The sequence below is a fragment of the Telmatherina bonti genome (assembly GCF_933228915.1).
Source record: "Telmatherina bonti genome assembly, chromosome: 5".
Lineage (NCBI taxonomy): Eukaryota > Metazoa > Chordata > Actinopteri > Atheriniformes > Telmatherinidae > Telmatherina > Telmatherina bonti.
The window spans coordinates 20838471-20855971 of NC_136623.1; the positions used below are offsets into that span (position 1 = coordinate 20838471).

A 17501-nucleotide genomic window follows, 5' to 3' on the forward strand; every position below is an offset into this window, starting at 1 on the left:
TCATCGATGTATTTAGCTCACATCACGGTGGGATGAAGCCAAGTTACGGCAGGTTATTGTACTAAAAGTTGTCGTGATAACAGTTTGTACTTTCAGCCACTGACCCTCCTCTCGCAGTCATTCCCTGTTTCCCCCCCCCAGGTCCCTATTTGGCCGTTTCTGTGGCTTCGTGGGCGGGTTGCTTTGCGTTAGTGGCTCCCTCCCACAGTGACGTAGTGAGAAAAGTTACGGAGGAGCACGGAGAGGTTGCTCATACCGAGCCGCAGGTAGAGAACCGCCGTGGACCGAGCACAGCGGAGGACTTCTTCCACAACTCACTTTTATTTATTTATTTATTTATTGTTTAAGTGTATTTATTCTAGCTCTGTTGAAGATGGACGGGGTAACAAGGAGTCTGTGCACATTTGAAGACATCAGAAATCAGGATCAAACAGTAAGTCACTCCACAACATTCACACATTGTCAGGATTTCTGACTTTTGTCTATAAGGTGATGTTTATGTTATTTGTGGAAGATATAACTGCATCAGCCAAGAAAACACATCAGTCTCTAGTTTCTTCTGTTAGATGTCATAAATTTTTATTGGGTAAAGTTTATGAAATAGAGGTGAAAATGAGCACATGCATTTGAGAACGTGACGTTTCTCACAAATCTTTTTGTAACATATAAATCTTCTCAAGGTTGGTATTTTAATTAGAACCCCATTTTTGCATAATATATGCAAAAATAAAACTATCATATAAAGTCATGAGACAGGACCTATTTAGAACATTACATTTTTTTCCTTTATGATACCAAATGGTTTGATGAGCTGATTGGTTTCTGGTCTTCATGCATCCTAAGTGGTCTACTTACCAAAGAATCTGGCTTTGGAGTAATTAAAGTATTAACCCCCCCACACCTAATACACACACACACACACACAGAGACAAGCTTAGAGTTAGTCCAGATAACATCTGTGTCAGTGACAGGTGCCTTCTGGTCACACCATTAAAGGGCTTACATACTAATTTTGACAGACAGAAAGAGCAGCTCAGGAGATGTAAAATGACCTTTGCTTGAGCAATTTGGTTGCCACCTGTGCATGTGAAGTTTTGTTCAATGGGATTAAATGCCACTGGACTGATTTGCAACTCCTGCTTTTCTACATAGACTTACTTCTCTTTGAATGATCTGGAGCAGCGTGTATAATGTTCAGCATACTGGACATGTCAGCCCGAGTTTAATCATTTACCTCACCTAGAAAGGCAGACTTAACTAGCACTGCTGCGTATGAGGTTGCGGCGCAACAAGACACTTTAACCTTCCACCTCAGCAGACCCCCCCCTGAGCTCAGACATTTCTATTCACTAAGCTCCTAACAGGTGATTTTACAGAAACACTGTTGAACTAAACTGTTACTCCATTGGGTTGCCGTCTTATGCATTCGTGTGAAGAGTCTAGACGGTTATCACTTTCTGTTGCAACAAATATCAAAGAGGTCAAAGTGTACTCAGGGCCGCACCACTCGCATACCTAACTGATAAACTGCACAGAGGAAGGTGTTGTGAAGCAATAAACTGTTTGTTCAGGCTACATTTAATCTTTCACGGATTACTTGTTAACTCACAATTTTGCATCCACGTCACCTAGAGCCCAAATCTAGCCTTATCAAAATCAAACCGAGCAGGCAAATGGTCCCCCACCTGCAGTATTTACATATCTGATATGTTTATTCAAGTCAGACTGAATAAAGCAGCCAGTGTGTTTTATCTACGTGCAGTAAATAGTAATGATATAATAGTTGAAAGTGGAAGGTTAGTAAATTATTAATGGTGATAGAAGATGAGTCTGTGGGATTCCTGAGGAGGAGGACTGTTCCTGATTCATCCGTGGGGGGGGGGGGGGGGGGGGGGGGGGGGGGTTTAATGTGCTTTGTGGCCTGGATCTAAAAATGATCCCCCTGAAAAACTTGTAGCGTGTTTTTTTTTTTTTTTTTTTTTTTTTTTGTTAGGCACTTTTTAAAATGACATTATTATGAATGTCGTTGTTACGTCCCTGTCAGTGAGGACATTCCTCATGTCTTCCCTCATCATCCGTCAGGGCGTCTGACGTCACTAGCTGGCTGGGAATGGGCCAGACATGACATCTTTCCCGACAAGTAACTGGAATAAGTCAGAGAACACCTGGTTCACACACAACAGGGAGATAAACCAAAGACAGAATAATTGATAATAAAAAAGATGCTCTCTGTTACCATGGAGTTTGTCCTGAATGCAGCTTTGATGACAAAAGTCCAAGTAGACTAACTTTCACCAGTTCAAATTCTGACATGATGGTAAAACAAAACCTCTCATCTGTCTGCGTCACAGCTCAGCTCACCTTTTCTCTACAAGCAGTTCTTAACCTTTCACTTGACCCTTCAGTGAGTTTGCATTGACATTTAGGTGCATGTTAGGAGGACATTTAAAGAGTCTGGCGGTAATTTGTCAGTTATTATTAAATGAGTTATTATTTAGTCAATGAAATGTCAAAACTGACAATAGTAATTTCCCAAACTAACTTCCTCTGATAATTTGCTCTGTCAAGCTGTGAGTCTAAAACTTAAGTTTTTCACATATTGTAATATACATGACCAAACAAAGCAGAAAGTCCACACGTCAGAGAGATTTTACAGTTTGATTGTGATGAAAAATGACCTGTTGCAACTTTATTTTCTTTCAGTTCATCATTATGTATTTACCCAAAGTTCACAGTTCCTGCTGATGTTGGGTGTGTTAACCTCTGAGAGTATTGTGCAGAGGAGAAAGGTGTTCATCGAAGCATGCATTAATTACTGTCAACTACTAAAGGTGGCACTGCAGCTTTGATTCTTGGTCTTGTTGACTTGGTCTTTATTAAATATTACCTGCTCTTAGTCATGCCTTTGAAACTTAAACCTTATTTAACTTGTACAAATATCCTGTTCACAGTTCGTGCTAAGGCAACGCGGATGTACTCAGAATTTTGACAAGTTGTAGTTACTTAGAAAAAATCAGACAGAATAAAAAGCAGTCTTTATTTCCGTGTTATGTAATGTATCAAAGCTTTCTTAAAGTGTGTTACACGTGGATCCCAAAGAATCTGAAATGGTATTTGCAACGCAATTGGCTAACCTGACGGTTCACACCTGTTGTCTCAGAAGCTGAGGTTCACACTGCCGTTGGACAAAAGACAAAAGTGACGTCTGTGCAGCGTGAGTGGGAAAACAGTGAACAAGGGAGACAGGATGATTTAATGGATCATGATGTGTGCACATAAAAACTCTTGTGGCAATCTTTGTGGTATGCAGGTGTGACACTTGTAAGCACAAAAGATGCTTTACTATTTATGGCCATGATGTCAGATCATACCTCAGCTGAAAAACACTTGTATATGTGTAGTTTCTTTTATTAGTTCAGATCTCTTGGGGGAAAATTAGGAAGCTCTGTTTGTTTACCAGCAACATTCCAGAGTAGCGAGTCACGCCTCAGCAAATTCAACCCAGCCTCCTGATGGTAGAGTCCAAAACAAGTGTGTTCCTCTCGTGATCTTTTGTGCACATTGTGGTGCTAAAAGCTGTGTGGATGCTCTTTGGGCGATTAGTTTCATGTTTCTGCCATTAGGCAGTGTCCGCTTTGTGTTACTGTGTGTGTATTTTCCAGTGTGTCCATGAACACACCCAACAGCTCTCTTTGTCCACGTTCCCAGGAAGGCTAGAATTACAGGTTGTGTTGGAAGCCGAGATAAACAGCATTTTTCAGTAGGTATAAAAGAAAAAGCAGACAGAAAGGCTACCAAGCAAATGGCCTACTGTACAGTGAGGATTAGGAGTCTGGCTGGAGAAGTTTACAATGATAAATTCCTTCTTAACAACCCTCCCACTGTTCTCTTTCTCTCGCCTCCACCTCTCCTTTCCTGTCCTAATCGGTGCTCTCCATTAGATTCAGATATGTGCAACCGTAGAGGGAAGTATGTTGAACAAGAGAACGATTTTTTTCTTTTGTTTCCCTGAGTTTTGTTTGTTGTACTCTGGCTCAGACTTGTCTGTTAAGCTGTTTCCTCTGAATTTTTCTCTATTGTTCTTGTCGTTCTATTTCTCTCTTTGATCTCCCAGTTCCATCTGCCTTTGTTTCCTTATAACCAGTTAATCTCTGAGGTTTGTTTGCTCAATACACACAGTCTCTCTTTTTATAACTGCACTGTATCATAACATTATACAACACTTTCCCTGTCTGGCCTGGATCGGGGGACACCCAGCGAGACAGCACAGGCAGACTGACACTATAAAATACATAGCTGGGTTTGAAATAGTTTATTTTATTGCTCAAAATGTTCATTATTATTTCAGTTGCAGTAAACAGCTATATTAATACCACTTCAGATCAAACAGTCTCTCTCTCATACACACAACTTTTATATATTATATACAAATAAGGAACGGTTTTGTGCAGCTTGCAGATGATGAGTTAGTCTAAAATGAATGAGTTGAAAAGTCTGAAATGACCTTTCATCCCATTTGTGTCTCTTTGGTTCCATTAAAATTATTAATTATTGATGGAGCCCATACTGAATCATTACCATTATTGCTGCTTCCGACCACCGGAGCCACTGCTTTGTTGAGATCAATCTGCTGTCGTTTCCTTTACAAGAAACTTCACCCTCCTTGCCTTCCCTATCAGCATCACTGGTGTATGACTGTTTAGTGGTGCTTAGTGTGGACTGGCTGCCACTTTTCTGTCAGTCTGTCCTATGGTAACTGTGACTACACATGTGGCTTACTACCACCAAGAACAAATGTGGAATGAATAAATAGTGGATTTAATGTCAAGCGCTTTGAGTACCTTAGAAAACACTATATAAATCTCATCCATTATTAAAACCTCTTATAATACCCCCACCTCTGAAAGTGCATCTGTTCTGTCAGTCGCTACAGTAATATCTATACAGAAAAACTTTGCTTATTAAAATAACGTCACACACTCTAGCTGACTCACAACCTCGGACAAGATTATTAACCGGTTATATATGTATATTAAATGACCAGTTAATTTAATCATGTAATTGTGTAGCTGAGTTTGTTTGCTCATCTTCAGTCCCATAATTAGTTGCATGTTTGCTTTTGGTTTGTTTAAAATTGCTCCTTTGTGTTTTGTTTGCGTATCGCATGTCTCAAATTGAATCCACATGAAAAAATAAAAAAGAACAATTTGTGTTGGCTGTAAAGACTTATGCAATGTCTCTGACCTTTTCACTCACATCCTGACGCTTAGCCCCGACACTGTATGAATAAGGGGCCTGCATGTGCTGGAAGAAACACACCCACTGACATCCTGCTCCAGACTTTTCAGCTAGAGAGATGTCCCCTGTGTGACTATAACTCTTTCCAAAAACTTTGATTCTGTTAAAACGTAAGACTGATCTTTGAAGTAGTTTAAACCCCATTTAGTAAAAAAAAAAAAAAAAAAAGAGCTTACCCCCCCCCCCAAAATAAAAAAAAAATGACAGCTCTGTTACTGACATCATAGTAAAACTAAGCTTATTCTCCTACTCAGCATTAATATATTTCTTTTCTAATTACATTTAAATATTGATTTTAAATGATTTTCAAAGGATTATCTCAGTTTATGCTTTACCTTTTTTTAAGGGGGATGAGGTTGAAAGAGAATTGATATTTAAAGTGTCTATGCATTGTTCAGTCGAGACTTCCTGTGCCTTATACTGTAAGTGTGCCAGATAGTTTATGGCTACTGGGAGGATTTGTTGCCATGGAGACATTCTGTCCTAACTCAACACAACATTTCCATGCCATTTTCCCAGAAATCTGCTTCCAATTGGCTGAGAGCATCTGGAGGGGGTTTCTCCTAAGCCCCTCTGACGTCCACAGCACACAATTTAAATCGAACAATCTGTCTCTTTGCAGTGATGAAAAACTTTTACTTTCCTTCTGACGCTCACTCCGCTCCCGCTTACTAGTTACTGCCCCCTTTCTCCCCCCCCTCTTTATGTCACTCCAGTGACTGTGACTCAGTCTCTCCTTGTTTTTTCCCTCTCCTCCTCAAAATAGTCCACAGACACATAACGGTCTCTTTGTGGATTCACTTCAGCTTCATCTCACTTTCAGGACGGGTGCAGACGGCTGCGTCTCACACTCCACAACCAGAGCGAAGCCACTCGGAGCACAGAGCAGCACAGAGACAAGGTAAGAACATCCTGGACAAGATAACTGAGCCTAAAGACTTCTGCATGACACCAGTGCAGAAAGCAGACCCTGATCCCCGGCATTAAAAACAGCAGAAATAGTGAGAAATACATTTAGTTAATTTATTAAAGTATGCCATTTAAGACATTTGGCTTTGATATTTAAACAGATTGCACTCTTATTTCGATGTACTGGGGTTTGTTTGTTGATATATAATAATCATATATGCATTGGTGTTGTTCACATTTGGATGTAAAACCTCAAACAAACAATCTTCTCAGTGATTCTCAGGAATTACCTGAAAGCATTTGTTTTCACACATGCATCTTGGGGCATTCTTGCAAACTGACTATAACATCTGCTTATAAACCTGCTTCATATGAGTTTAATTTTTCATTAGTTTGGTTCCCACACTTACAATGTCTGAAAACAGGCATTATTCTGTTTAAAACTGACAACAGCACCACTGCCATGGAGTTGCATAATGTCTCTCCAGCATGTCCTGCATCCCTCTCTCTACGTGCAAATGATTTGCCAAGTCTGTCCACCCATTCCAGAGAAGCACCAGATGTTTATGGGTTAGTCAGTCTCTTTAGTAATAGCTAATAAATGTTTTTATTTCCTCCCTGGGTAATTTTCTTATGACAGGACTGTATGTTCATGCATAGCTTTGCCAGCTTAATTGCATCATTCAGTCAAACATTCCAGACGAGTGTTTCATAACAAAGATGAAACAGACGGACGACTGGCTGTTTTGTTTTGTCATATTTATCTAAAATAACTGCTTGGATTATCTTTACTTATTATGTATTGGAAAGTATTAGGCAAGGTAAGTTTATTTGTATTGCACCTCTCATGAACAAAACCATTTGAAGTGCTTTACATAAGACATTAAAAACATTACAGATGGAGTAAAGAAGCATAAAGGACAACATCAAATAGCAAAAATCAGAATAAAATCGTAAATTAAGTTAAATATTTAAAAACAAGATCCGTTAAGTTACTGTGCAGATTTCATGCATGGGAGCATGACAAAAGAAATGTTTTTAAACCTGGATTTAAAAGTGTCTACATTGGGTGAGAGTTTAATCTCCATTTTACACCCTCTCACACAACACAGTAGGTGCCTCATTGTTAACTCCTGTCCACTCTGATCCACAGCCAATCGGACGGGCTTTTGCAGTAGTGCAACCCACCAGCGACAGGACAGCTTTGAACCCCGAACCGGTGAAGTCAACAGAGGAACAGGTGGAGATCATCAAGGTGGGTGTGACAAATTCCCCGCTGGTGGAACTAGACGTGACTATCGTTTGGTTTTATAATGAGTGTTGAACATCAATGTGCTTCCTTGGTTTAGGTTTATTTGGAGGCTCACAAAAGCGAACAGCAGAAACAACAACAGACTCTGAAGATGCTGTCAGATGAAGTTTCGCAGATACAGGAGGTGAGTTTCTGGACAGCATAAAGCTCTCACTTGTTCATAGATAAACACAGAAACACGACAGTCAATCCACCTTGGTTATCAGATAATGTAAGCATTTGCATGTTTGCTCTCATTCTTCTATCTGCTTCCTCCTTATTTTCTCTGCTGATGAAATTCTGGTTTTCATCATTTACAGGAGGATTAAATGCATGTTTAAAAACTACCTCCATTATTTAACCGTTTATACATTAAATTAATACATGTATGTGTAAATAAAATGATTAAAACTCATCTACAATATTTAAAAGCTACTTTCATACTAGTGCATCAGTAATACTCCAAGTATTTACCATTTACACACAGATCACAGACAGGGTCTGATGTGGGTGAATGGGAATACGTATATATACTTAGTTCAAATGGACTTTGAAGGCAATTCTGAATTGGTTTCATTTTGTACAAGTGAGGTTTAAGTTTGGAACTTTAGCTTGAAAGTATTTTAATTGGGATAAAGTTACTTTTACTTAGTGTAAGAAAAAAGACAGGAGCATGGTGTGGTGTTTAGCTTTAGTTTAACTGGTTAAGGTTCAGATCCTGGCCTAGTGCCTTTTGCTGCACGCCACCTCCTTTTTGTGACCATTTCCTCTCCTGTTACTGGAAAATAAAAATTAAAAAAAGAAAGACAGCAAGCATTTTCATGATATCAATAAAGAAAAAATATGTGCGTGTGTTTTATTCAGGTGAGATATTGCCTTAAAACTCTGAGGGAGCAGATGGCAGCCAAAAATAAGGTAACCATATTTTGTTATTGTTACCTTCACATCCTGCACGCTTGATGGCATTTCCTTCACCTTGCTCATCTCCATTATTTAAGCTTCTTTGCTGACTTCCTTCTTTTCTCTCCTCAGCTGCACACAAACGGGTGGAAGGTCAGTAATCCGTTCAGAAAGAACGTGTCGACTGCTCCCAAAGGAGGAGACAAGGCTGACGGGCAGGTGAGCAGGCTCTTCAATAAACCAACACCATTCAGGCGGTTGTATATAATGTATATTGCGTGTGAGTTTAATCTGTGTCAGGTCACTGCATGTATTAAATTTCATGTGTATGTCATCACCCCTGCTAACTGAACTAGCTAAGTGCTTTCATATGACGCTTGTAAAACTATCACCTCCCAGAGGTGCACAGATAGTTGGAAGGGTTCATCGAAACAGACAAACAGAGATGTGATCTGTGGGGGAAAAACAGAAATGATGGTGAAAGAGTAAATATGTTTATAGCCCCCCCCAGGGTATAAATGTACAGAAGAGCTGTTCTAGCACACTCTGTTCCTCTGCCTGCTGATGTTGTTTTCAGGCCCTCCTCATTCCACAAATGCGTCACCCTATAATAATTTTGTTTTCCCCACACTTTGAGCATCCATTTTTATTTGCATGCTGGTAATGCTTTACCAAAGTGTAAACACCAGTGCCTTTTTATTTGGTCTGTTTTTATGCCAATTTTAGTTTTACCTTTGACTCACTTCGCAGCTTACTTGGATAGAGTAAGCGTTGTAGAAATAGGAGGGAAACACTGGTCATGTTCCAACTTCTCAAGTGACGCACGCTGACACGCCTGTTTTCTTTATTACAGCCAAACCCAGAAAGCCTGGTCAAAACTATAACAAGATTTTTATTACATCATCCTAAAAGCATCTATCTAACCCTACTGCTGCCAATCTCTATCTGTTAGGATCCAGATGATGAAGCAGAGAGAAACAAGCTAAGAGAAGTCAGTAAGCGTTTATATGCCCAGCTGCAGGAAGCGGAGAAGAAACACCAGGAAGAGAGAGAAAAGCTGCAGGTAACTTATTGACATTCTTCATGTCTTATTGCCATAAATTCAATTAGAAAGAAAGCCACATTTTAAATAAACCAAACTCTCCTGTCTCCTCCAGGCTGAAGGTAGTAGGCTTAGGGATTGTCTGAGCAACCAGGAGGAGAAGTTGAGGACTGCAGAAGAAGCCAGTGAGAGGAAAGACAAGCGAATTGAAGAGCTGCAGAGGCTGCTGGGAGGGATGGAGCAGGAGAGCGCCACCCTGAGGGAGGCCATTCGCAGCCGGGAAGACGAACTGCGCGAGCTGCGAAAGATTAGAGAGGAAGGCCACAAGGATGAGCAAAGGTCAGCCCCAAAAACGCATCAAATATATCATCTTTATCAATCAAAGACAGTACAGCGTACTGTAACGGTATGTGTGTTTTCAGGGCTGAACAGTTGGAGAAGGAGGTGGCAATTCTCAAGGAAAAAATCCACCATCTGGATGACATGCTGAAAAGCCAGCAGAGAAAAGTCAGACACATGATTGAGCAGGTGAGAAGCTCACACGCGAGGCTACATAAACATAGCACACTTTAACATTGTTTTCTCTTCATGCAGAGTTCACTCATTGTTTGACTGTGTTTGCTTGTTTTTAGCTCCAGAACTCACGCATGGTGATCCAGGAGCGAGACCGCGTAATCAAAGAGCTGGAGGAGAAAGTGGCGTTTTTGGAGGGCGAGGTGAGGCCACTCTTCGAAAATATCTTTGGAATTTCAGAAGAATTTAAAGTGACTATTCAGAGTAAATAATGGAGAAAGGGAAAAGATGAAAGAAAACGATCCAGTCTGATATCTGCTAAGAGAACGAAGAGGAAAGATCCTGTCGGTTTAGGGCACACTCATACACACATTCCTTCTGTGGCTGATATTTGTGTGTGTGTAATCTTTGAAACCTCCCTGTATGTGCAGAATCGAGAAATGAAAGACCAGATAGACTACTTCCTGGGTGGACAAAGGTCAAATTCCTACCTTTCATCAGAGCACAACCCCCAAATTGTTTACAGGTATCTTATTTTCCCATTTTCTTTAAATCGTTAATAATAATATAAACCTTGCTAACTTCAGATAAATCTTGCATGACCTTATTTTACTTTTGCAAGTCTTACAAAAATCCGCATTTGTTTTTATTTTGAAATGAGCCCAAATTAATTTTAACAAATAATCTTTTTTCTCACTGAAAGCAACTCTTTTCTTCTTGTTGCAGTAAACCACTCAAACCATCCAACTCCTCTAACAAGCCACTCCCTTTCATCAAAGTCATTGAGATAAAGTCATGAAGCGCTTGTGCAGATCAGGCGAGGCCCAGAACCGCAAAACAGACTGAATTCAGACAGCAGCTCAACAAACTACCACATCAGACTGAGTGAATATCATAGAGATCGGACCTGAGCCTTCCTACTCTGCAACTGTAAAGGTTCCACTAATGGGTATATGAAGGACACAGTGGGGTGTCTGGCAGGCCTTCATTGTGCTTGTATGTAATGATTGTGTAACTGCTTTAGTGTTCAACTTTCCTGGCCTCATTTTGATCATTCGCTTTGACCTTTGAGTTTATGAGGTTGTTTTGTCAAAACACAACTGTTGATGGCACATCATCCTCCAAGCTTATGACGTCATGAAGTCCATAAACAGTAATGTAGCATGAATATACTGTAGCTAACTGCACTGACATGCAAAGCCATTAACTAAATCATGTCTTTGTACTCATTAGTCACTCATCCATGACTCTGTTCACATTCATGTGAATGGTATGATACATTTATGTGTAAATACTGTCCATGTAATTATGACAAAACCCTGTTGTGATTTGGTTGTTTATTATTATTTTTTCTGGTTCTTTGAAATTCTATAAATAACTGAATGACCCCCATAACAGTAGGGCACTCTGTGAAACTGTGGAAGTGCAGATGTAAAATTGAAGATGTTTGAAGCATTGCTGCTTCATTGGTGACTTTGCTCTCAATACATCCAGCATTTCAGACCCCCTATATGTTGTACATATTGTGTTCATTTTTAACAAACTTTTCTCTGTATTTATTTATATTGAATATCCTCTTAACTGGAAGAGCTTTTGTATAAAGTACGTCCTAATCTGTTATCTGTGTTTGTCGTTTTGTAAATAAATGCTTTAAATTTAAATTCTGCTTCTTATTTACTGTTTCCAAGTAAATCAGTGGATTACAATGAAAGTGGTACCCTCTGCTGGCCACCATGCAAACTATAAATTACTAAGCGCTGACCTTCACATGACCACACTTATGACCTTGTTGGTCAAACACAGAGCCAATGAACATCTGGGTTACTGTAAAAAAAAAAATGTGTGTCATCTGATTACAGCTATTTAAAATAACAGATGAGTGTACTTGTTTTTAACAAAAGATGTTGAAGAAAACAAATGACTATGAAAGGAGCAGATTGAGGGAAAATTTAACCGCCCTGAGTTTACATTACTGTAACACACTGTGCACTTTTTTTTGTGTTACACTAAATCAAAACTAAGAACACTCAGAAATCAACAGCTGTCCATTTCTGATAAATTTTGAATATGGCTGCTTAAGTTGATGATTGATTATGAATGTTTTCTTCTTAAAATGACATCTAGCAAACGAAACTACTATTCCGCTTCGCTGGTCTTTAATTCTGTGCAACATGCTGACTGCAGTGTGCATAAAAAGATTAAATAACAACTTTTCTGTTCAGAACAGTTTTATTTGGATGGTAACTTATACAGTAAGACAAAATAAAAAAGTCTTAGACATTAAAATGCCTCCCTGGAAATCTTTAATGCCAGATAAGACAGACATAGCTCAGATAACAGTTGGCATGTCCAAACGGGTTGAGAAAGAGACATCCTGAGGCCACACCTTACATCCAAGACACATTAATGCGTTGCAATACTGTTAGGATACATTGCACTGACGTAGCTGATTGGACAAAGAAAAGCACTTCATCATCACATTTCCTGGAAACAAGTATGGCTTCTGTAACACAAGAACTTAAAATAATAAGCTGCTGAACTCACAGCTTAAAGCAACAAAAACAAAAAAAAAAAAAAAAAACAGAAAAAATATGGCAAATAGTAGAAAATAACTGAAAAACTGTTTTTTGTTCTCAGTGTAAAACAATCTGCTTTACAAACACTTAACTATTAGTTTAACATAGTTAATTTCAACATCTATGCATAGGCCATTACATTGTGCAATAAATACTGATTGTCCTATATGATTGCATAGCCCCATAGCAGTGTTTCTGTTTTGGTCAAATCAACCATACTTTCTATTATACTCTTTAACCTGTTAAAGCACTCATACATGCAATAATACAGGATATAAGCATAAGCTTTACTTAGGCAAATAAGTACTTCAACAGTAGTCTGATATGTACTATTCTGTGATCCAGGCAGCACATGTTAGCATACAAAGGCAGTGTTTTGTTTTTTTTTCTCTAAAACTATGAAACGACTGTGACCCACCGCTGTCCTTATAGGCACATATCATTGGCAGCACCACTTCCTTGACCTCTCTTTTTTTATTAGATAGACTCAACCAAAATCAGAGAGTGCTGTCCAGAGTGTTGTAGTTGTCTTTGAAGTTCTTCAGCTCCAGGAAGTTCCTGGGCCTCTTGCTACGCTGCTGCATTGAAGACATGAGGTAGGAGGTTTGGGTTGGGGGTGAAGAGCAGATGCTTGTAGACTCTGTGGTGCTGGTCAGGTCCTTGGCTGCAGCTTGATAGTTCTGGCTCAGAGAATTGTTGCTGCTACGAGACTTAACACTGAAACAATGCACGGAAAATCTGATTATTACCTCTGCTTGATCAACATTCCAAGTTGGGATTAGCATAAAAGAGAAGCCACACAAGGGGAATGCTTGTGTTTACTTACATAGAGGCCAGGTCAGTGAGAGCTTCCTGATATTTTAAAAAGTCCGCCTCACCAAAAGCCTAAGGACAAAAACAAGCACAACATCAGAGAAAATGTACATCTTTGCAAAATCAAACATGTTCTCAAGGCAAACATCCTCCGTAACATCAAGATAAAGTGCGGACACGTTCCGCTCATCCTCCCACCTGTCAGCGCTTAATTTTAAAAAAGCAGGTTGGACTAAACAGTATAAAATAAAAAAAAATTCCTACCAATGCGAACAACATTATTCAAAATGTATTCTTAAAATGAAGGATTTCATATATTTATAAAGTTAATTTCTCTCAGGTTCAATTTAGACTCATTCCGCCACCAATCCATCCATTTTCTTAACTGCTTAGTCAGGATCGCAGGAATCTGGAATCTATCCCAGTAATCACTGGGTGAGAGACAAGGTACACCCTGGACAGGCCATCACAGGGCTAGACTCATTCAGCAAAGCAAAAACTGTTATCATAAATATTATTCTAAAAAAAAATAAAAGTCTGACAGATCTATACATTAATACAAGTATTCAAACCTTTTCCTTTCATTCACATTTAAGAATTATGTTTTAGAGGCCTGTCCAAGACCTCTTAAACTCGACCAAAACCCATTTCTGCATATCTGAATATATTGGAGAAGTAAGAAGGTGCACAACTATGAAATAAGGTCTTTGATGATGTGAGGCAGGATGACTGCCATGATGTAGGGGGACTGTAGGAGACAGGCAGATGTGTGGAACAGAACAGAAAGAATTGTCAAGGCACAGATTTAACTGAACGATACAAGAGTTTTGAGCAGCATTTAAAGAACTCAGAATCACAGCAATATCTATTAGAAACTCAATGAAGCTAAATTACTTTGTGAATATGCTTGTCAACATCTTTACTGAGGTACAATGTGGCCAAAGAAAAGCCATTCGCAACTAAAAGCATAGCGGTCTGTTTGGAATTTGGTACATAAAATAAAATTCAGCTGAACATGGGAGAGGTAAAAATCCCCTAATCTGAGGTCAGTATTAACATCTCAACATCGTTAAACAGTCATGGCAGCATCTTCCTCTGGAGATGTTTTTGTTGGGAAACTTGGATGCAGGAGCAAAGTGCTCATGGTTTCAGGTTAGAACAAAAGATTATGTTATAAGAAAACAACAATGCAAATAATCAGAATAACACCAGAATGGCTTCGTGAGAACGCTGTGAAAATAGTGGGGTGACTCAGCCAAAATCTGGACCAGAACATATCTTTGGACCTAAAAATCACTGCGCGCTAACACTTCTAGTCCAGCTTGGTAAAGCCTGAATGTTTCTGGCAAGAAAAATGGAAAATTTTCCCAAATGAGAAATGAATAACAGGTTTTGTACACACAAACACAAACTGCTGACCTCTGCTCCATGACGTGCTTTATTGTAGCCATCCAGCACTGCATCAATGAGAGAGCTCTGGCTGTCTCTGAGCATGCAATTGGAATTTCGTAGCTGTAATAGCCAGGTCCGAAACCCTTTCCCAGTCAAAGCAGTGGATGCTCCACCCAGTTCACGGAAAGGAAAATCTAATGAAAGAGGGAGGAGCTATTGATTTAACAGTAAACAAAAATGTTTGTGTCATCATGACAATACAAAAACATGATAAACAGAAACAGAAAAATCATACCAGTGTCTCTGATAGCATCCAGTGCTTTCATCCTGTACAGGTAGTCATAGGAACCTGCAACACACATCCACAGTCTGAACAAAAAGCTGGCATGAAAATTTGCCATGTGGATGTTTCATGAGTGGTGCATATGTGTGTTCATGTGTTATCCTAACCAGATTGGTGTGTCTTGTTTAGCCGGTCATCATCTGGAGACAACAGACGAGGCTCAAAGTGGATCTTCTGAACTAGACTAAGTTTGGCATCAATTTCTTGTCTCAGCTCCTGAAATGCAGACACAAAACACACAAAACAATACATCAAAATAACACCAAAGACTACTCCAGATCAAACTTGTGGTGTGTGTTTCACCTTTGGTGCATTGTGGCCAATAGGAGCGTGTGGTCCTCTCCGAGTCTTCATGGCGAGTCTCATAATTTGTCGTTTGACAAAGATGAACAGCAAAACAAAAACCTTGAGGAAAGTCAAGAGTTAGAGAACACTATTTTGAAGCTATTTTGCATTCAATTTCCATAACATGTGGGCTCCTGTACGGGTCAGTCCTTGGACCTCTTATGTTCAACTTATATACGCTTGCTCTAGGTGAAACACTACCGAACTTTAACATTAATTAACACAGTTATGCAGACGATACACAACTGCAGTCCAATGGACTTAATTTGTTAGTGTTGGGATCAAATAAACAAATATTTGATAGAGAGTTTTCTACAATTAAATGAAAACAAAACTGAGGTAATTCTGTTTGGTAGTAAAGATAAGGGGATCAGAACTGGCAAACACCTGAAGACGGGGTTCTTCAAAAATCCCCGACCAGATTTTTGACATTGGAAGATTACTGTAATGATCGTTTAAGAGGACTTCCTAAAAGGAGCATTAAACATCTGCAGCTTGTCCAGAATGCTGCTGCTCGAGCTTTAACTAGGACCAAAAGATCTAAATACATCAAATCATTTTAAAAATCTTTACACCAGCTTTCAGTCACTCATAGAATATATTTTAAACCCCTACTTGTGGTTTACAAATCCCATAATGGTATAGGCTCAGAATACATCTGTGATATGTTCAGAAAAGTTAACTCTTTGATGCATCATGTCCACTACAGTGGGTACCTATTTAAAGGCTGGTTTCTAGTATATTCATAAAGGAGGACGTCATATTTGCAATTTTGCCATTTAGTGGACATTAGGAGAGTAACCCAATATAGTCACTTGCTGAATAATAAACAAATATAGTATTAAATTTCATATATACATGAACATGCAATTAACAACTTTACTTAAGTGATAAACAGGACAAGACAATGATACCAGTCAAATTTAACAAAATATTTCTATTATATAAATATGACTATGTATTATTGGATAAAAAAATTCTATAGAATATATAAAATAAATAAACTAAATAAAAGTCCAAGAATATTAAAGACAAAGAAAAGCATTTATGTACTTGTCATGTATGTATGTAGAAATAAAATATTCTATGTGAAAAAATATGGAAATGTTTTCTTTAACAATTCATGCATCAGAGGGATAAAATGCATACTGTACATACATACATAAATACATAAATAAAATTATACTGACTGACTGGGTCATTTTGAAAGTTGAACACTTATTTATCTAAGAAAAAGTTTACCAGGGTAAAAAAATATTTCTTAAGAGTATGAGTGACGCTAAATAAAGTGGTATTAACAGAACATTAACTACAGACAAATTTGCAGGTCACCCTTTGCAAGTCACAGTCTAATAATGGGGCAGAGGGCCCCTACAGGTCTGACCCTTGAACCGCCCATGCTGTTGTGCCTCCTCATTAGGGTAAAGTTGTTTGACACAATGCTTTTAAGTAGCTACTGTCGGTTTCTGATTATTGTTGCTACGTTTGACGCAAATTCCTTAAGCCTAATTTTTTCTACTTAACTCCTACTGACTGTATTAGAAATGTTGCAAAATATAAATAAACAAATAATAATTTAAAAAAAATCTGATGAGCTCATGCGAAACTATAACAGTATTTAACTAATTCGCACTGCTTTCCACTGGTTTCTTTGAGAAATGTGTTTAATTTGAGTTTGATAATTCATATAAAAATGTACAAAAAACTTACCAGACTTCCGTAAGCCATCACAAGAACAACGTTAACGCTCGAGAGAATACCCTCTTTCCGCATTTTCAATTTCTGCGTTTTTACGACTCAACACGCTAAAGGCCTCAGTTTGCAGTACGTCCAAATATTGAAGAGCACGTGGTTTCATTTAACTGGTCGTTTTAAAATACGGCAAACAAATGTAAAGGGAGACGCAAAATAAAAAGTTCTGTAAAGTATTTACATCTTGCTACCTGCTTTGTTGACTTCCGCGATAGTCACGTGACCGGTACGGCCCTGTGACGTCAACTTCTCACTTTTCCCTGTTTTCAGCTGCCACCTGCAGCTAAACGTCAGAATTACAACATTCACACACAAGCTTCACATTTA

The 17501-nt window shown here is 38.8% G+C and overlaps 2 protein-coding genes across 2 annotated transcripts; one reads left to right on the forward strand and one right to left on the reverse strand.

Moving 5' to 3' along the window:
* The first annotated feature begins 246 nt into the window (after positions 1-246).
* tuft1a (tuftelin 1a) lies at positions 247-11608 on the forward strand. The gene is made up of 12 exons (XM_079240870.1): positions 247-433; positions 6122-6199; positions 7361-7462; positions 7557-7643; positions 8363-8413; positions 8531-8617; positions 9351-9461; positions 9556-9779; positions 9863-9968; positions 10073-10156; positions 10385-10479; positions 10680-11608. The coding sequence occupies exons 1-12, from the start codon at positions 374-376 to the stop codon at positions 10750-10752; spliced, it is 1158 nt and encodes a 385-aa protein (XP_079096996.1). The 5' UTR covers positions 247-373; the 3' UTR covers positions 10753-11608.
* Positions 11609-12666: 1058 nt separating this feature from the next.
* Positions 12667-17363, reverse strand: ltap1 (lipid transport auxiliary protein 1). The gene is made up of 7 exons (XM_079240937.1): positions 17133-17363; positions 15381-15482; positions 15185-15293; positions 15030-15083; positions 14762-14928; positions 13356-13414; positions 12667-13246 (listed from the first exon to the last, which is right to left on the reverse strand). The coding sequence occupies exons 1-7, from the start codon at positions 17193-17195 to the stop codon at positions 13027-13029; spliced, it is 774 nt and encodes a 257-aa protein (XP_079097063.1). The 5' UTR covers positions 17196-17363; the 3' UTR covers positions 12667-13026.
* Between the last annotated feature and the right edge of the window lie 138 nt (positions 17364-17501).

Bases quoted from the DNA above. Each gene is read 5' to 3' on its own strand.
- tuft1a (XM_079240870.1), top strand. From the start codon at position 374: ATGGACGGGGTAACAAGGAGTCTGTGCACATTTGAAGACATCAGAAAT. The intron at 9,462-9,555 runs GTAACTTATTGA...TGTCTCCTCCAG, and splicing joins AAGAGAGAGAAAAGCTGCAG to GCTGAAGGTAGTAGGCTTAG. The intron at 10,157-10,384 runs GTGAGGCCACTC...CTGTATGTGCAG, and splicing joins TGGCGTTTTTGGAGGGCGAG to AATCGAGAAATGAAAGACCA.
- ltap1 (XM_079240937.1), bottom strand. From the start codon at position 17,195: ATGCGGAAAGAGGGTATTCTCTCGAGCGTTAACGTTGTTCTTGTGATG. The intron at 13,415-14,761 runs GTCAGCAGTTTG...TTTTGTCCTTAG, and splicing joins AAGCACGTCATGGAGCAGAG to GCTTTTGGTGAGGCGGACTT. The intron at 13,247-13,355 runs GTAAGTAAACAC...GCATTGTTTCAG, and splicing joins CTCACTGACCTGGCCTCTAT to TGTTAAGTCTCGTAGCAGCA.